This window comes from Pleurodeles waltl, chromosome 12 (genome assembly GCF_031143425.1).
Source record: "Pleurodeles waltl isolate 20211129_DDA chromosome 12, aPleWal1.hap1.20221129, whole genome shotgun sequence".
In the NCBI taxonomy this organism is placed as follows: Eukaryota; Metazoa; Chordata; class Amphibia; order Caudata; family Salamandridae; genus Pleurodeles; species Pleurodeles waltl.
In genome coordinates this window covers 607,113,038-607,129,768 of record NC_090451.1, presented here as the reverse complement: position 1 = coordinate 607,129,768, position 16,731 = coordinate 607,113,038, and the positions used below count along the sequence as shown (strand labels likewise).

At 43.0% G+C, this 16,731-nt stretch overlaps 1 protein-coding gene across 2 annotated transcripts in view; it reads right to left on the bottom strand.

Annotated features, from left to right (window-relative positions):
* Window positions 1-16,731, bottom strand: part of PEAR1 (platelet endothelial aggregation receptor 1) — a 273,016-nt gene that overhangs the window by 25,337 nt on the left and 230,948 nt on the right. For both annotated transcript variants that reach the window (XM_069217862.1, XM_069217863.1), the window contains exons 14-18: window positions 9,658-9,804; window positions 8,873-9,001; window positions 2,915-3,043; window positions 821-949; window positions 174-302 (exon numbers count right to left, since the gene is read on the bottom strand). In XM_069217862.1, the coding sequence (XP_069073963.1) occupies window positions 174-302; window positions 821-949; window positions 2,915-3,043; window positions 8,873-9,001; window positions 9,658-9,804 (663 nt within the window). The remainder of the gene's footprint in view (window positions 1-173; window positions 303-820; window positions 950-2,914; window positions 3,044-8,872; window positions 9,002-9,657; window positions 9,805-16,731) is intronic.

The following is a 16,731-nucleotide window of genomic DNA, read 5'->3' as shown; positions in this document are numbered from 1 at the left end:
GCATTGCATCTCCTGTCGACCAAGATTCCAACACCACTTATTTTAATGATCTGATCAACATTTGGGATAGTAACTCGAAACATTACTCTCAAAATAAATTCAGACTTCACTCCCCTGAAACTAGAATGCGCAGAGATAGATCATAAAGTCTTACTATTTGCTGATTAACTCACTTTTTTGACACTGAGCACCACCCCATCCTTCCAGACACTGGCATCTTCCCGTCACGTGGTCACACGTGGCATTATTAAGGCAATCACAGAGATGCAGGCAGTGGAGGCCAAATGTTTTAGGGGGACACTCTAATGCAGAACAAAAAAAACTCCGCTGAAATTAAGTTGTCACAACATAAATAAAATAACTTGGGTTTAGATTTGTCGTTTTTTAAATTATTTCAACGAAAATGCAGTTACATTTTACGAACTTAATTACAAATTTGAAATAGGATTTAAAATATTATAATAACGAGCTAGTCTATTTTTAAAACACTCCTATCTAATACATGGATGATTTTTGAGATCCAGTTTTCTTGTAATGGAAATAGCACCCTTCTCTGTTTCCCACATAAAGTGTGTAATGTAATTAGGGGTAGACAAAGTGATGTAAAGGAACTACAACTGGACAGGTATACCCAGCTCATTTGGATAAGCTCCTTATAAAGGTGTTTTTGTGTGATTTCTGGAAATAGGCAGCAATAATCAAGTGTTTAGCACAGAGTGGTAGAACTGATGTAGGCATGAACATCCATCTTGTCTTTGAATGTGAGTAGGAACGACCTGGCACGGAGACAGTATTCTTGATAGAGGATATGATTGCTTACTGGCTTCGCAGTTTACGCCATGGTATCCAGATGGACAGAGGCACTTCCCGGATACATGGTCACACTCTGCCTCGTTCTGGCACTTACACGACGTGGCACAGTTGTCCCCATAAAATCCTGGACTGCAGGCTGAAAGCAGAAAACATTTTAGCCACTCAAACAAGAAGGTAAGGGCACAGGATTGGAAAGCACATATTTTTTTGCTATGAAGACTAGTTTTTGTGGAACTCAGCTTAGTTTTATATTTATTTTGAGACCAACACATATGCCAATTTCCCAGTTATTTGATCTGAAGGCCCAGGCTGTTGATTTAGTAGTTGTTGCCCAGCTCAAATAAGTGTTAAAACACGGTGAAACCATGAGGATCCATGAACAACCAAGGATAAACAGTATGTCAAAGTCCAGGTCTGGAAAATTACCATTTGGGGAGACCACAGTAAGGAAGGATCATGACCTAATATATTTTTTAATTTCCCATTATTGAGAGAATTTCATAGATCCATACATGTCGTGGCAGTATGTGTAGGGCAGCAATTTTGCCCCACGCACAAAAGTGAATCATGACGTACTTAGCACACAATTTTTATATTGCAGGATGCCTCATGGTTTTCAACATGTTCATTTGATTCTTGTACATTAGGAGCAGACGGATATTTTATATCAAGATTTGGAGTTGCTTAATTCCCCTTTGGGATATTTGGGATAAGGGGCCTGGTTTTCGAAATAGGGTTATTTGTTTGATTTCAGTGCAGCATCATACAATTCCAAACAAAAATTTCAGAACAGAATGAAAGAACAGGCCAATAGTGGGGAGCATTGGGTGTTGACTGTTAATGATATTAATGTTTTAGAGATTATCTATTACCATTCTAATTATAGGAGGAACCTGAGAACTGACCCTGGAGTTAAAAAGCATATCTCATTCTTGGACATTATCCGTAGTAAAAGATTTAAACATGTTGATAGTGTGCTAGCTGTAAAATTTGAAGCCCATAAAGCCACCTTTTCTTGCAGAAAATAACATCTGACTGCATGGGTGAATGTATCTTGTAGAAAAACATGCCATGCTCAGACTGTGACTGGGCGGCCTCAACAACTGTGCTGTTCTAGTGTTTTTGTTCTTGTGGCGTCCTGGGGGCGTCTTCTTTATTGTCAAATGAATGCTATGGGTTAATGGAAAGGGGCGGAAACATATTTTATAAAAGCCCATTTTCAAGATGGTGGTCCATCCATTGCATGACTGAGCTTCCCAATATATGGATTTATGAGAGGAAGATGTGTTGCTATACATTTTGATCCCTGACTTTTTGTCGCAGTATTTGTACCTAAATGTGCTTATTACGAGGGAGAAGAATTTCCTTCTGCATTCTACTCCTGATTTAGGCTTTCGTTTTCATCCTTTCTGGTGCCTGGAGAGGTTTGATGCCTTGCTGAATTCACCAAGAATTACATGATTGGCAAGGGTGATTTGTTCCCCTTAGTAGGTTTTTGCACTTAATTGGGACCCTTTTAAAGAGTCACGTTACATTTTTCTTGGGCAATCAAGAGGGTACCCAACAGACATTCCCAGTGTCCAGACGGACAATGATGACCTTTAATACAGGGTAACAGAGGCACAGTTTCCCTATAGTTCCTTCTCAATTCGATTCCTGGTTCTAACGCAACACCGGTCATTGGTTAGAACTACTTTATATAAATATCAAAATCATAGCCAGGGTGCATGGTAGCGATAAAACCTAATTTGACAAAAAGGTCCATTATTTCTTCTTGCTCATTTCACCTGAGAAATTAGCCGCCTGACGATTAAAGCTTGCAAATAGAAACACGTATTAGTCTGATCACTGTATTAACTCCTTGTTGGTGTTAGAAAAGTGCACTTTACTAATATATATGTGTGTGTGTATATGTATATAAATATAGATATGTGAATGTGTGGTTCCTCTGAATATATGTATTCATCCAACTATAACACGTAGGTAATTTGAAGATATACTACTCTGCAGATGACAAGGGACATCTAAGGATGGATTTTGGAATAAATTATACATTGGGAGTAGTTTAGGAAGAACTGTTGCAAAGCGTCACATACTATACCTTGAGAACAATATCTGCCGGACCATCCTGGCTGGCAGGTGCACTCCCCGTTCTCGGCACTACATTGGCCACCATTCTGGCAGTGGCAGGGTTGAGCGCAGTTCAATCCCCAGAATCCTGGCTCACAGGCTGGAATAGATCAGAATTAAATGAATAGTACAAACTATGCAAGAACCTCTAACATAAATTCTGGCTTTTTCAAGAATAATAACAACATGATCCCTCCAGCGCCGTGATTCTTGACCTGTGGTCACTGATCTCTAGAGTTCTAGTGGCCTATGTCTGAGTTGCATTGTGGCCCATTTCCTTTTGTCAGGGAGTGTGAGCTGCAGACTGCTTTGGTGGATGGGAGCCAGGCCAGACACTACATTGTTTCGGACTCCTGGGCTTGTGGTAGAAGTGCAAGGGCAGAGTGTGTAGGTGGCTTTGCAGCACTCTGAGTGTTGGTGCAGCCGACACACACTGCCCCTGTCCTGCTAGCGCAAGCACTGGAGCTACAGCACAGGCACTCCTCCACCACCGGTGAGCAGCATCAAGTAGGGTGGTCTCTCCACACACGCCGCACTGTGAGGATACACATGAGCCTGCAGTGAGTGAAGACCGCGTGCAGTAGAGGTCGCAGCGTGTGGGGGTTCCATGCTTCTTGCCACCATTGATGCAGGAAGTGTGGTTTTCTGAAAAATTGCTGCACTCCACTCGCCTATGATCTCAGCAGGGTAAGTCACTCCCTGCTCCTGCCCTCAGCACCCACTCATTCCATACCCTGAAAGCCTTCAAAACTGGGCACTCTAAGACGGTGAATTCTCAAAGGAACATTTCAGGCTTTCCATAGCAGCTGTTCTGACTGTGCAGGTGCTCAGTGCCTACACCCAGTGAGCTCAGTGCCTAAACCCAGTGATCTCAGTGCCTGCACTTGGTGAGTGAGCTGCTGAAGACCTGGGATTTTTCTTACCGAGTTCAGAGTAACCAATGCTGAGAAGGTTGTGAGTCCAATGTTAGTGTTTTACTGAATAATTCATATTGAGGTAACGCACCATACCTTCTGCGTTTTATTTGTTTTCAACTCAAAATGCCTGAACGCACATATAAGACAATATCTATGTGCGTACATGTACCATTCAGATGTAATACAAGTATTATTGATGATGTTCAAATCGTAGAAATTAATGGATGTCCACTGCTTTCAGTAGCGATTCAGTAGGGCCCAGTAGAGGTCCAAATGTTTAGAGCTGCTGAACTAGATCATTTATGTGTATATGAACTCATTGAATTTGTAAAGTGCTTCTATCCAAAGCACTGATCAGAAAAAGTCATAGACCGGTACAAAACATGGATGTGAAGTCCAACGTGAACAGTAATAGGGCAGCCTAAATAATAGCAATTAAAATAAGAGCATTAGCCAGAGCTGAGGATGCGCATGACAAAGAAGATCCCATTAAGCAATTTTTGCAAACAGAAAGAGATGAAGAGACCGTAGGGGCGAGCTTTACTCCGATGACCTTGCCCCGCAGAAGGAAGGTTAAAAGCGGGCATGTGTAGCTAAGCAAATCCAAAAGATTCAAGGAGATGGATAATTGATACATTTGAAAATTAGATATAAGTAGGGAAATAAACACAACAATAGGCAGAATATATGACAAAGTGGGTAAGGAGTGACCTGAACAGAGATGTTTTGCCAAAATAAAATGCAGACAGAAAAGTGAAAATATATTGAAAAGGGAGAAGGACATTTTGAAGAATACTAACATATGTAAAGGTAAATGACAGGCTTCACGGAAGGCGTGACTTAATATCAGCAGACAAGGACAGAACGGCTTGAGCCGTTTTAATGTTATGCATTCAACAAGCAACAAGCATTGACAAAGCCAATATGTCTGGAGTTGGCTGTCAACCTTTTGCCTTTGCTAGTGCTGCGACCTTTTTTAATGAAGACAACATGACACACAAGAGACCTGGTGCGAATTTTGGGAAAGCTGCCAGTTTCTTGGAGTCCCTCAATCTTGTGACTCAAAAAGACTTCTTTGAAGAAAAACAACTTGTAACACTCCGAGCCCAACACTAGATGGCGGGATATGCACAGCATGTGTATCTGCAGCTACACATGCCATCGAACATATACATATATTAAATTTGCCTTGATGAAGGTGCTACTGACCCAACATTTTAGAGGCTTTCTCCAATATCACTGGGTGTATCAAAACTGCTCTTTCCTTGCCCAGTGCCACACAAGTGTGGGGGTTTGACAAGGCATGTTCTCAGGCCCTTAGAGCCCTTATTATTTCTTTGCAAAAAAAGTCCTCGTAATCATGAAGAAATGAGGAAGGCTAAGGCCGCCTATGGCCTGGTTCGTAACGAAATGAAGATGTTCCTAAAAAAAGGAGCTGTGGGATAATCTCTTGGAGGTTTCTCTCACCTGGCATAGTGCGGCATTTTGGAAGGAGGGGACTCACCCCCTGTTCTGTGAGTAGCAGGCATTGGCACAGTCCCTTACCATTACTCCTCAGGCCTGGTTTGATCATTTTGAGCCTATTTATAATTTGGAGAAATGCGACGTCCTGCATCCTGCCCCTGAGTTACCAGTGGGAGGAAGTTAGGAAGGCCAATATGTTCCTCCCAGTTGGTAAGGCCCCGGGTCCAGATAGGGCGCCAGGGATTTGTTCAAATCTGTAGTTGGTCTATTGGTACCCAACACCGCAGCCATCCACAGCTTGTTGTCAGATAGCTGGTGTCACTCCTTTATCGTGCCTGTCTCCAAGAAGGGTAACAGAACGGATCCTGCTTACTGCAGTCCTATTTCCCTGATGGAAAGTGACATCAAAATCACAGGATGGATGGTCAAAAGACCTCCTCACGTCTTGGGCCAAAATAAACAATATTTTATCTGAGATCCAATACGGTTTGAGGGCTGGGCAAGGAACTATTGAACAAAACCTGAATCTCTATATGCTGATCTCTAAATACACCAGGATGACGTGTTGGGTGGTCGGGCTGTCCACTTGGCCTTCATGGAACTCAGCTTGGCCTTTGATCAGGTTAACAGAGCTAAGCTCTGGGCGGTGCTGGGGTCCATGGCGGTCGAGCCAGCATTGGTCTCCTTTCTGTGAGAACTACATGAGGGTCTTGCTGCCTCTGTGAGGAATGTGGCTAACAGAACATGTACTGAGCCATTCAGTTTGTACAGCGGGGTGCGCCACCGGTGTATGCCGGCCCCCTTCCTCTTTATCCTTTCCATTATTGGTTTGGGACCAGTCTTAACTGAACTTGGGGGGATGAGCCAAGCGTGGGCTTTCACCTGCTTTGTTATATGCGGATGACACTGTGTTCATTGCACGGACGGGAAAGGGTTTGCAGTGCCTTCATGACCTCTTTGTCACTGTTATGGATGATCTTGACCTTGCTACTAATTGCTCTAAATCCCATGTTATGGTTGTTGGCCCCAAAAATACTAGCTCAAAGAAATTTGTGGTGAAAGGTCATCTCATCAGTAGGATCGAGCTCTTTTCATATTTGGGGATTTTATTAGAATCTAATTTCTCTTGGTAACCAGTGTTACACAAAAAGGACAACATTTACGGAGTTACAAGCTGGCATTTGTGACAGCATTTCCAAACTCGATACTTTAAATATTGTAACAGTTTGCAGCAGATTCAATGGCCTGCGTTCCCCGTACACTCACCCACTACTTTTACCCCTACTCTACAGGTAGGTGAGATCACTGTTCTGTATCTACAACTTTTACAGACTTACAAGGAGTGTTTTTTTGTCCCTCACATTTTATCTGGGATATTACATCGGTGCTGAGTACATCTATGTGAATGTGATATTATCTTTATTTTGATCACCCACTGTTTGCTCTGTTTTCCCCCTGAAAAAATAATGATTGTATTTTTTATGCTTTTATCAATTAAGTTTGGTTTCTGTGTGTCCTTCAAGCTATTTACTGTGGAAATCTGTGCCTCTTAACAAGATATTCTTACTCTCTGTGTGCATTGTTTTTATTGTGTGCACTTTTATGATTTTTTTTTAATCGAATAACATTAATGCTACTACTACTACGACTATATTTTTTAAATGTAAAATTACTCAATGAACCAGTGCTCCCTGCCACAGAAAGGGGCTTCTGATTCTGCAGAAGTGTGCATTGTCCAATAGCAGAATGCTGTAGGTCACAGTCGGGTAAATCAATGGCTGAAATGAGCAGACGCTGTGTCCTAAACTGCATGATGTGGCAGGTGGAAGCAAAATATGAATGACACTATAGCAGATACTTCAGTGCTCCTTATCCAATGCGTGAAGAGGAGTGACTCGGGACAGTATGTAAGCATGTATAATATGCTTATTTTAATTAAAAATAAAAGTCCTTGGCTAATGAGAGAACTAAAACAAGCATTTTCGAAGACTGTAGGGTTGGCGTTGGCTACCTACCTTCTGCCTTTGTCTGTGCTTGTTTTTTCATTTTTATGCAAAACTTTACTGACGGGGAAGCTGCCCAGCCCTCCTTTTGATAAAAGTAAAAAATATTTATGAACTCATAAAGCACACGTTGACACAGTTCTGGCATTAAAGGGAACTACTTGGTAGCGGATGTACCGCTTATGAAAGGTCAGAACGCTGCACTCACAGTGAAGGTAGCCAATGGGTGAGGTGGGCTGACCCACTGCCCCATACTGTATAGTGTAGTGGGCGGAGGAAAAATCTGAATGACCCAACAACATACCAATAGATGAAGAACGCTGGCTGGAAAAGTGCATGTCTGAGCAGTGAGGGTTATGTGCTTTGAAAAAGTTAGTGCCCAGTTGCCGTGTACATGGCAACAGGTGTCCCCTATGCTTAAGAAAATGTACAAAGTGATCTGAGTACCTTAAGGTTGACTGTTTCTAAATCACTTGCATGCTACCACATTCCCAAAGGGTGGGCTGTCACTGGGCTTGCACTCGAGGTTGAGGGAGAACCACACCATGTGTCCACCAAGCATAACTGCAAGGTGACTCAATCCTTGTACAGTGAAAATGTCGACATTGTGATTTTGCTTTCTTCCTGTTTCTAGTGTTGAAGGTATAGAGAATGCACAGCAGAGGGGACAGATATACAGAGCTGTCTCACAAAAGAACTGCAGAAGCAAAGAATATCCCCTAGCAGTGGTGATGGCTTCATGCAGCAGCTTTCAGCCATCGTGGTAGATACATGGAACAGCTTTTCAGCATTGGTGGTGGATGCATGGAACAGCTTTTCAGCATTGGTGGTGGATGCATGGAACACCCCCTGGAATAATTGGTGGATGCATGAACCAGCTTCCCAGCATAAGTGGTGGATGCATAGAGCAGATCCCAGAAGATGTGGTGGATGTGCGGAACACGTTCTCTGCAGAAGTAGAAAGTGCACAGAGTGGTACCCGGAACACTTGGCGGACTCATGGAATACCACAACAGAGCTTTGGGATGCAAGGAGCAGCTTCCCAGGAGAAGTGGTGGATGCACGAGAGGCCACTGATTTGAAGTGGAGGATGCACAGGGAAGCCCCTAACAAAATGTGATAGATGCACAGAGTAGGTTACTCACAATAAATGCGAGGAGCTTCCATCTAGTGTCATTGGAGAGGAGGCACAGGATACAGGAACATTTGAAGACATTCTGTCCCATCTTTTGCAAAGCACTTCACGCTTTGTATTTAGGTTTGCGGTGTATAACACACACACACATGCACAGAGGATGGTCGGGGGAGCTTAGAACACAACGTACAACAGGTTCTATATTTGGTATTGCAGACTGTTCTGGTTCAAATTATATGTCATCGGGCTCCCCGAGTGTCACGCTGGCTCGAGTCCTTCTCAGAGACAGATGATAACACCAAGCACTGAACAAACATTCTTCCCCGTGATTTCACCAAAGAACGTTTAACCTAAAACTACTCCAACCCCCACTTACAGTTCTTAAATGTAAATCTGTACTGAAAACTTACGTTGTGAGCAGTCACTAGCAATCCACCCGGGGAAGCAATCACACGAGCCGTCCACATGGTCGCAGGTTGAAAAATTGGAGCACTTGCAAATCCCGACACATTTCTTACCATACCTGCCGGGCAGGCAAGCTAAATGAGGGACAAAGATTACACGGGTCACATAATCATCATCTTTCAAGGCCGAGTCATTTCACAGTAAGTACTGGAGCTTAGAGCAGGTTTAATGAAGCCAACTAGTAACCCACGAAACTCACTAAAGAACCATGCCCTGCCGCACTCTTAATTATGGAACCTCACGAGCAGTGCTTAATTTGTGCTTGTTATTTCCGGTACTGAGAACCGGCACTTATTTCTGAGGGCCGGCGCTTATTCTTCTGTCTCAAGCATTTGCTGCGAGCAAAAGACACATATGGGAAAGACGATGAAGGGAAAAACTAAAAAGCGTCACAGAGAGAGAAAGTAGAAAGCTGCAAAAGTGAGCTGAAGGGGCAGGGAGTGGCTTTATATGGATTGAAGAGGCCCGAGGTGGCTTCAGGATTACGCTGCTTGACTATTACGTTATCACACTTTTAATTGCAACAGCTGCCTGTTTGAGTAGGGCTATGAGCACCGGCACCTTTTATTTACAAATTAAGCACTGCTCACGATCCTTCACAGTTTATTTGTTAAAGTTGAAATAAAGAGATTTCATTATTTGACGTGCAACGAGGAGTAAAACACTCGAAAGCAGCACATGTAAAGTTTTGAGCCACACTTTGAACGTAAACATTTTTGCTCTGGCTTACTGCGCTGACAAGCGGGCCCTCGGAAGCCAGGGGCACAGTTACAGCTCCCATCTTCCGGTGAACAAGTGGCGCCGTTCTTACAAGCGCAGGACATGTTGCAGTTCCGGCCCCAGCGGTCCTCCTCGCAGGGTAAGTTGCATCGCACACCTGGCAAACGAGACGAAGACATGGCAAGAGCGTCAAATAGATGAGGGTGTGTTGACATCAGCCTGACATCATTTATACGATTTACAGCACAAGCTGGCATGGTAGCATTAAAGCTAAGGTTATAGTCACGGCCGCTGGAATTATTTGACTGTGCGGCTGCGGCAATTTTCGCATAATTACAGATTTGCCACATAATGCATTCTGTCTGCATAATCAGCAGATTTTAACAAAAAATGTTTGTTCCTAGCTCAACGGTTCAAAAGTTGATAAAAATGCAAAGACACGTGTTGCCGCGCAGTGGAATACCCTTTGCAAAACTGTACTGGTCACTTTTTTGTTGCTTATTGCTACGTTTGGTTATTAAAATGGTACTAACGAGGAGCAATCAATGCTCAAAGAGTATTATGAAGTTTAAAAATGTTGAAATAATGAAGTCATATTATTACAAATTGTGCCACATTGTGCAGCATAATTAACCTTTTGCTGCCACATAATTTTAGCGTTGAGCCCCTGCCAAAATTCCCCATAGCTCTACGCCATCAAATGCAGCTTCCTGGACCTCTTCCTCTGTATACTTGCAAAGGTGGAGAGACCACTTGAGACCATAACCGTCTTGCAAAGGCTTAGGTGGCTTTAGGTTAATTAATTAAAATAGTCTATTTTTAACAATGCGAATCGTCCATTTAGCATTGTCTGCCATCCTGACCCCTAGGTAGCCAAATTCATGAAGTGGGCCCCCCGTGCTGTCTAGAAGGATTACAAATCATTGCTTGCGTTGTTACGTGTTTGCCACATTTATAATTAAACATTTCTTTTCACAGAACGCAAAAGATATATTTCAATTTTTAATCCACTTGCTGTCTTTGAGATGAGTAACACATTGTCGGAAACAACAGGGTAAAGCCCCTTTCCCCAGTAAGCATTGGAGCAAAATGAGCATAGATGTTGCACTACCCCAGTCAAGAACTGAGTGAGCACCGCTGATGCCAATGCAAACCTCTGCGTGACCCCTTGTTTTTCAGAATGCCATGGTGGTTTGCCATATTCCCATACAGGGCCATATCTTACTGGGGTAAAGGTATTTTGAAATAGACGACTGATCGATGCTAGAAGAACTTTCCACAAGGCAGAACAAGTGACTGAGTCAAAAGCGAATTTCAAGTCTTCTTGTCTTTATCTTGAAAGTGATTTTCCCAAAAATGTGGAAGTACGTGACCTCAGGAAGAGTAGCCGCTGTTACACTAACACAGGTAATTCAATGCCAGAAAGCCCATGTACCCTTGTCCTTGGCAAATTTTAAAAACTCAGACCATTGTTGCTCTTGCCAGTTCTCCTTTTTCCCTTTATGATCCTCTCGCAAGAACTCCTTGCTTTGGATGTCTTACTCTTATCATTGCTCCTAATAGTTAAGAGCAATTGCTTAATTACCGATTTACACTCATGATCATGCTAAACATGGGCTACTGGGGTCGATAATATTTTTTTGTCTTCCACCTAGTGAAATTCCTTTTCAATTTACAATATATGTATACAGGCATTTACCTAATACCTTGTCATTACTTACAGAGTCAATAGTACGTAAACCTTCAGTAATGACAATAGCATTTATATGTATGTTAGGTTGTGTTTGTTCAAACTGTTGCCCATTGTATCACCCACAGATGATTTCACACTCTGTGTAATATTGTGGCAGTGCAAACACACGGCTGATTTTTCACTGCATTTAGCTGAATGTCATTAGTGCCACAATCCTTAACAAGCATTTCCAATGCAATAGGTCTTGCGTTTGCTCGAGTTAGAGCTATTAGCGTTGTAAATCTTTAACTGGAACTTTCTTGCCACACAAACTGAAAATAAAAGGTAAAAAAGTTAAAATAAGTTAGCTGATTCAAAGCGCCGCGGTGAGTGCGAAGGATAGAGACGAAAGGAAAAAGAAGTTCGCTCGCAGTCAAAGTTATGGCAGTACTGCAATTATCCATGTAACTGGGTTGATGGCCAAGGCGGTAACAAAACCGCCCTAAGGAGGGACAAACGTAAAGCAGTTACCAACGAAAACTAAGGTTTTTTGAAAGGCATGCCCATGAACAAGTGATAGTGATGGGCGTGCGTTGGTCATGGTTAGAAGCCAAGATACATACCAACACATTGGAAAAGGTATGCTCAACCTAAAAATTACCATATAATCTAAGTACCCTCCTATCCAAACAGTTAATCATCCATGACAACCCTGCTTCACAGTATTTGCTTCAATACTATAATTTGCATAGCCTTCCAAGCAAATAGAGACTGTCAACAAGGTATCCTGGAATGCTCAAATATCAAACACTTTTGTAAAGATTACCAAGCTTATGTTCTTAGTTTTGTTCCTAGGGACTGAAATATTTAATGACGTTATTCTTAAATATTTGCCCTTTATGTCTTCTTCTTTTGATGATTCCATCATGAAGTGGGTGCTTGATGAAAGTATGCCAGAGGCTTGGTCATGCAGTCAGACTATCGCCTAGACACCATGTTTGCCCTGATGGGGACATCTACAACATTCTTCATTATAGTTTCTGTCAAAAATCTGAGATTTTATTGTGGACTTAAATTGGATATTTGAGTTTGTAACAGGAATGGAAAGCCAATATAATGACAAAATTACTTTTCAGATCTCTGGCTCAATAACATTTACCTCTATGTAATCATCCCTAGAGAGAGTATTAGTTTATCCAGTCTAATCACTTATTAACACCGCATGACAGACTGTATGCAATGAATATCTTTATTTGTAAGCAAGGCCTGATTCTTATTACCTCCTGATCCAGGTTTAGGGCCTCCTCCCATATAGATAAGATTAGCACAGACAGACCACCATATTTACTCACTCTGCATCTAGCAGTCTTATCAGTGGAACCAGCCACGTGACTAGTCATGCTACTCCTATTAGAAGAAAAAAATGTCCTATAGGCTGGCTCATAACAAGGATACCCTCTGCCCCTTTGGTATCCCCAATGTATTCTCTTATCCTCTTTTCAGGGGTTGGCCAGGTACTCAAGTGATGCAGGGTATTAGTCTACCTATACATGACCTTTTCTGGGAGAGCACAGCCCATGTGGTTGTTTGCCTCATTACTATTGGGGTGCTTCTTTTATTGCTCCCAGGGACAAAATTGTTCCTCACACCTAAGTTAACTGAAGTGTGGCTACTAGGCCCACAAATATTGCCTTTTGTGGGATCATCAACTATTATACTATCACTGATTGAAGGTTTGCACAAGTCACCTTTGTCTAAGTTTGCTCTATTCGTGGGAATCCTTTCTGCCTCCGAGCATTTATTCTTTTATTCACCCCTACGAGCTTATTAAGTAGGGACTCTACTTTGATTATGCAAGAACATCCTTCATGAATTTGAACACCTACGTTCCTGCTTTCTGGCTCCTGAAGTGGCCAAAGGGACCATGACAAAACATTTGCAATTGCTTCAAGGATCTGCGAGGCTATATTCTTCTTATCAGTAAGTTCAATATCCATTACTAAATTTGTCTTTGACGCTTTTTGTTTTAACATTTTTTAAGAAAGGAAAGAAAAGTCCGTTTCAAATTGACTGGGATATCGTTTCCACCACTTTATTTATGGTAATCCCCAGCATCACCAACTAGTTCTCTTGACAGATCGAGATCTGAAAAATTAATCTCATTACCCTCAGCATTTAATCCCTCTTGAGGTATCTCCTTGACCCTGCGTACTCATGGTACTAAGTATGGCTCAACTTTCTCAAGGAGCGAGGACATTTTGGCCAATTGTGCATTACTACAAACTTTCTTTTTCCCATTCTTTATATGTTGCATTAAGTCCACTTTCACATTATCGCAATATATAGTACTCTATGAACAGGCAGAATTCCTTTGCAAACAATAAAATAAGGAAAGTGGTTTCCCATTCAGAGGGACAACAGAACGCACTTTATGGTGCTGGGTGAAAGGGAGGATCCTGCCTCTTCCTGTTGCGTGTTGTAGAATGTAATACAGCTCTCCAGCAGCAACGTGCCATCCTGTGTGGTGGGATAACTGGGCACGCCATATAGCTCTAGGTGAAAGGCAGGGTCCTGCCTCCTAGTGCTTGTAAAGAGATATATTTTGGCTTCCTAGTTGTTAAATGTCGTTTCCTCAGCGTGTAATTGAATACATTCCATTTGGTAACGTATTGATGTACTTCTATTGCAAAATTTTGAATAAAACCCTTAAATGCAACAAAAGGAATGGTGGCATTATTTACATGGGCAAGAGCAGATAACCTTTAAGAAACGTCTTACAATCATGCCCTCTGAAAATCTTGTTGGTGTTGGCACAATGTCGTCAACGATATGCAATAAATAAAGGAATTCGGAGATTTTCAGAAAGGATGGTTCCTTTGAAAGAACAATACATTTTGATAGAGAATGCCAGGTGAACTTGATTTGTTAAGGCTCTACCCAAGCTGTAAGTAAATCTTACTGAAGGATACATCTTCCTGAAGATTTTTCCCTCCAAAAAATATCCTCCTAGGTGTTAGACAGGTACAAAATAAGTTTTTCTTCTGCAGTAGCTCTCCAGCATTACCTGCCGGAGTTGATCACTTTTAGCCGTGACTCCACCCCTTCAGCAGGATGACAGTGGCATACATTATGCACCAACATACAAGCTGACCTCAATTCCTATTTTTCTGTCTCATCAATATGATTCAGAGCTCTTTCTCAATGCTTCATCAACAAACATTTCCTCTGCTTTGACAATAGATAGGTCAGATGTCTCCTCCAAACATTTCAAGGTTCAATCCCTGTCGTAAATTATTCATGTGCATGTCTTTATTAGACCCACACAACATGAGCATGTATTGTCTTGGTAGAGACCATGGCACCATGTCTAGCAATTCATGTTACCTGATGCATCTGAAGGTGATGGAGGGGAGAGTGTCCAAGTACTTTTGGACACGGCTTGTGGGCACGTTCCAATGGACATAACCTTCTCCCACATGCAAGACTCTTCAGTGGGTCCCTAATGACAACTGTGGCAGATGTGATTTGGCTGGAGCCGATTTCCTCCACTTCCCATGGTTCTGTGGCCCAATACAGACTTACTGGGGCAACATTCACACTGCACTTGAGGCCATGGTGGGTCAGCCTGTGACACTCCCCTAGTGACTCACCTGGGCCACACAGGGGGGTGGAGGTTAGCTTTATAAGGTATGGTGCATGGGCTTGCTTCTGGTCAGACGTAGGATTGCCTGTCAATAGGGTAGAGGGAGAGAGCCGAAATTCAAGGAATGGCTGTCTGACCCCATTTATTGTAAAGATCAAATGTCGGTGTATGCGGAATTGCTGCCCCCTCTATCTCATCCTTGGAACACCTGGGACCATCTGAGTACTTCTTTGCCTCTGCAGACATAAGAGGTAACAGATGAGAGTGACTATGATGACTCAGACTGATCTGTGTGATGGTCCAGCATGTTTTCGTATCCCCATACATGTTACTGAAAAGGCGGTGAAGTTACTCCATATGGATGGGTCGATCTGAGAGCACTGTATGGATGCCTGCTTTTACAATAATCTTATACTTTTTACATAAAATCACACAACGATGGAGAAGCTAAGCCCAATCATTGAACATGGCCTTAAAAATTAAAGGTGTGGCCCAAAACATGTGGATTTAAATTGTGTACTAATAGAGCTTTTGTCTAAGCAGAGAATACCTTGATTCGTTATGCACCGCCATATATAGAAGTTTAAATAACACTCCTATTGTGGACAAAAGCAATAATACATTTAACCCACTACATGTAAAGTCTACCGGTCTCAATGGACTCAGGTTATGAATATGCAGTGTTCGGATCCCACCTTTGATATCAGGCCTTGAACACAACCCATATGAAACATGACCTGTGCATGTCCACACATAATAGATATTGGTGCAATTCCAATGTATGTGTACTTGTTATATTTCGTGGAGCTTGGCACTACATTCTTTCTGTTAATGAAGATGGTAAATAAGGGGTTTTGTTATTATCCACCTTCGTGGAACTCATTCTATCATACTGAGACGGATGAAACTCTGTATTTACTTCAACAAGATTTTATTCTCTATCCCTCCTGTTGCCTACAGAGTTTCACTTCAACGCTACTCCACGAGCTACATATATGATGATATATCGCAGTCAGTTCTTGATTCGAGTCTGCGGTTGCAGGTGGCGGTACCTTCCCCCAAAATATCCAAACCGCCAATGTACCACTCCGTCCGCCAGGGCGGTAATAGCCGCCGGGCTGGAGACTTCGGTCTCAGCCAGGCGGCCGTCACTGTCCCACCCTCGGGATTATGACCCCACCTACCGCCATGGTTTTCGTGGCAATCTTACTGCCACGAAAACCATGGCGGTACTCACTATCAGTGCCAGGGAATTCCTTCCCTGGTACTGATAGGGGTCTCCCCCGCCCACCTCCCCAAAGTCCTCTCCCGCCCCCGACATACACGCACAGACATACACACACCCATACCCACATTCACCCACCCACGCATGCATACATTCATTCACACACACATCAACACACACTGACAAACATCCTAGCACACCCGCATTCACACCACACAACATACACGCTCACTCACACCCATTCATGCACACACGCATTCCAAACGCCCCACACCCGCATGCACGCACACAAAAACATACACACACACCCCCACACACACACGCAACACCCCCCTACCCCCTTCCCTGTCGGAGCACCCGACTTACCTGCTTGTAGGGGGCCCTTCGGCAGGAGACGGGACGCAGCGCTGATGCCAGCAGCAGTGTCCGCCAGCAGAACACCGCCAGGCTGTATCATGTGTCGTGATATGGTCGGCGGAGGTCTACTGGCGTGGCGCTGCTGCTGGCAGCAGTGCCACCTTACTGCCGTCCACCGACATGACCG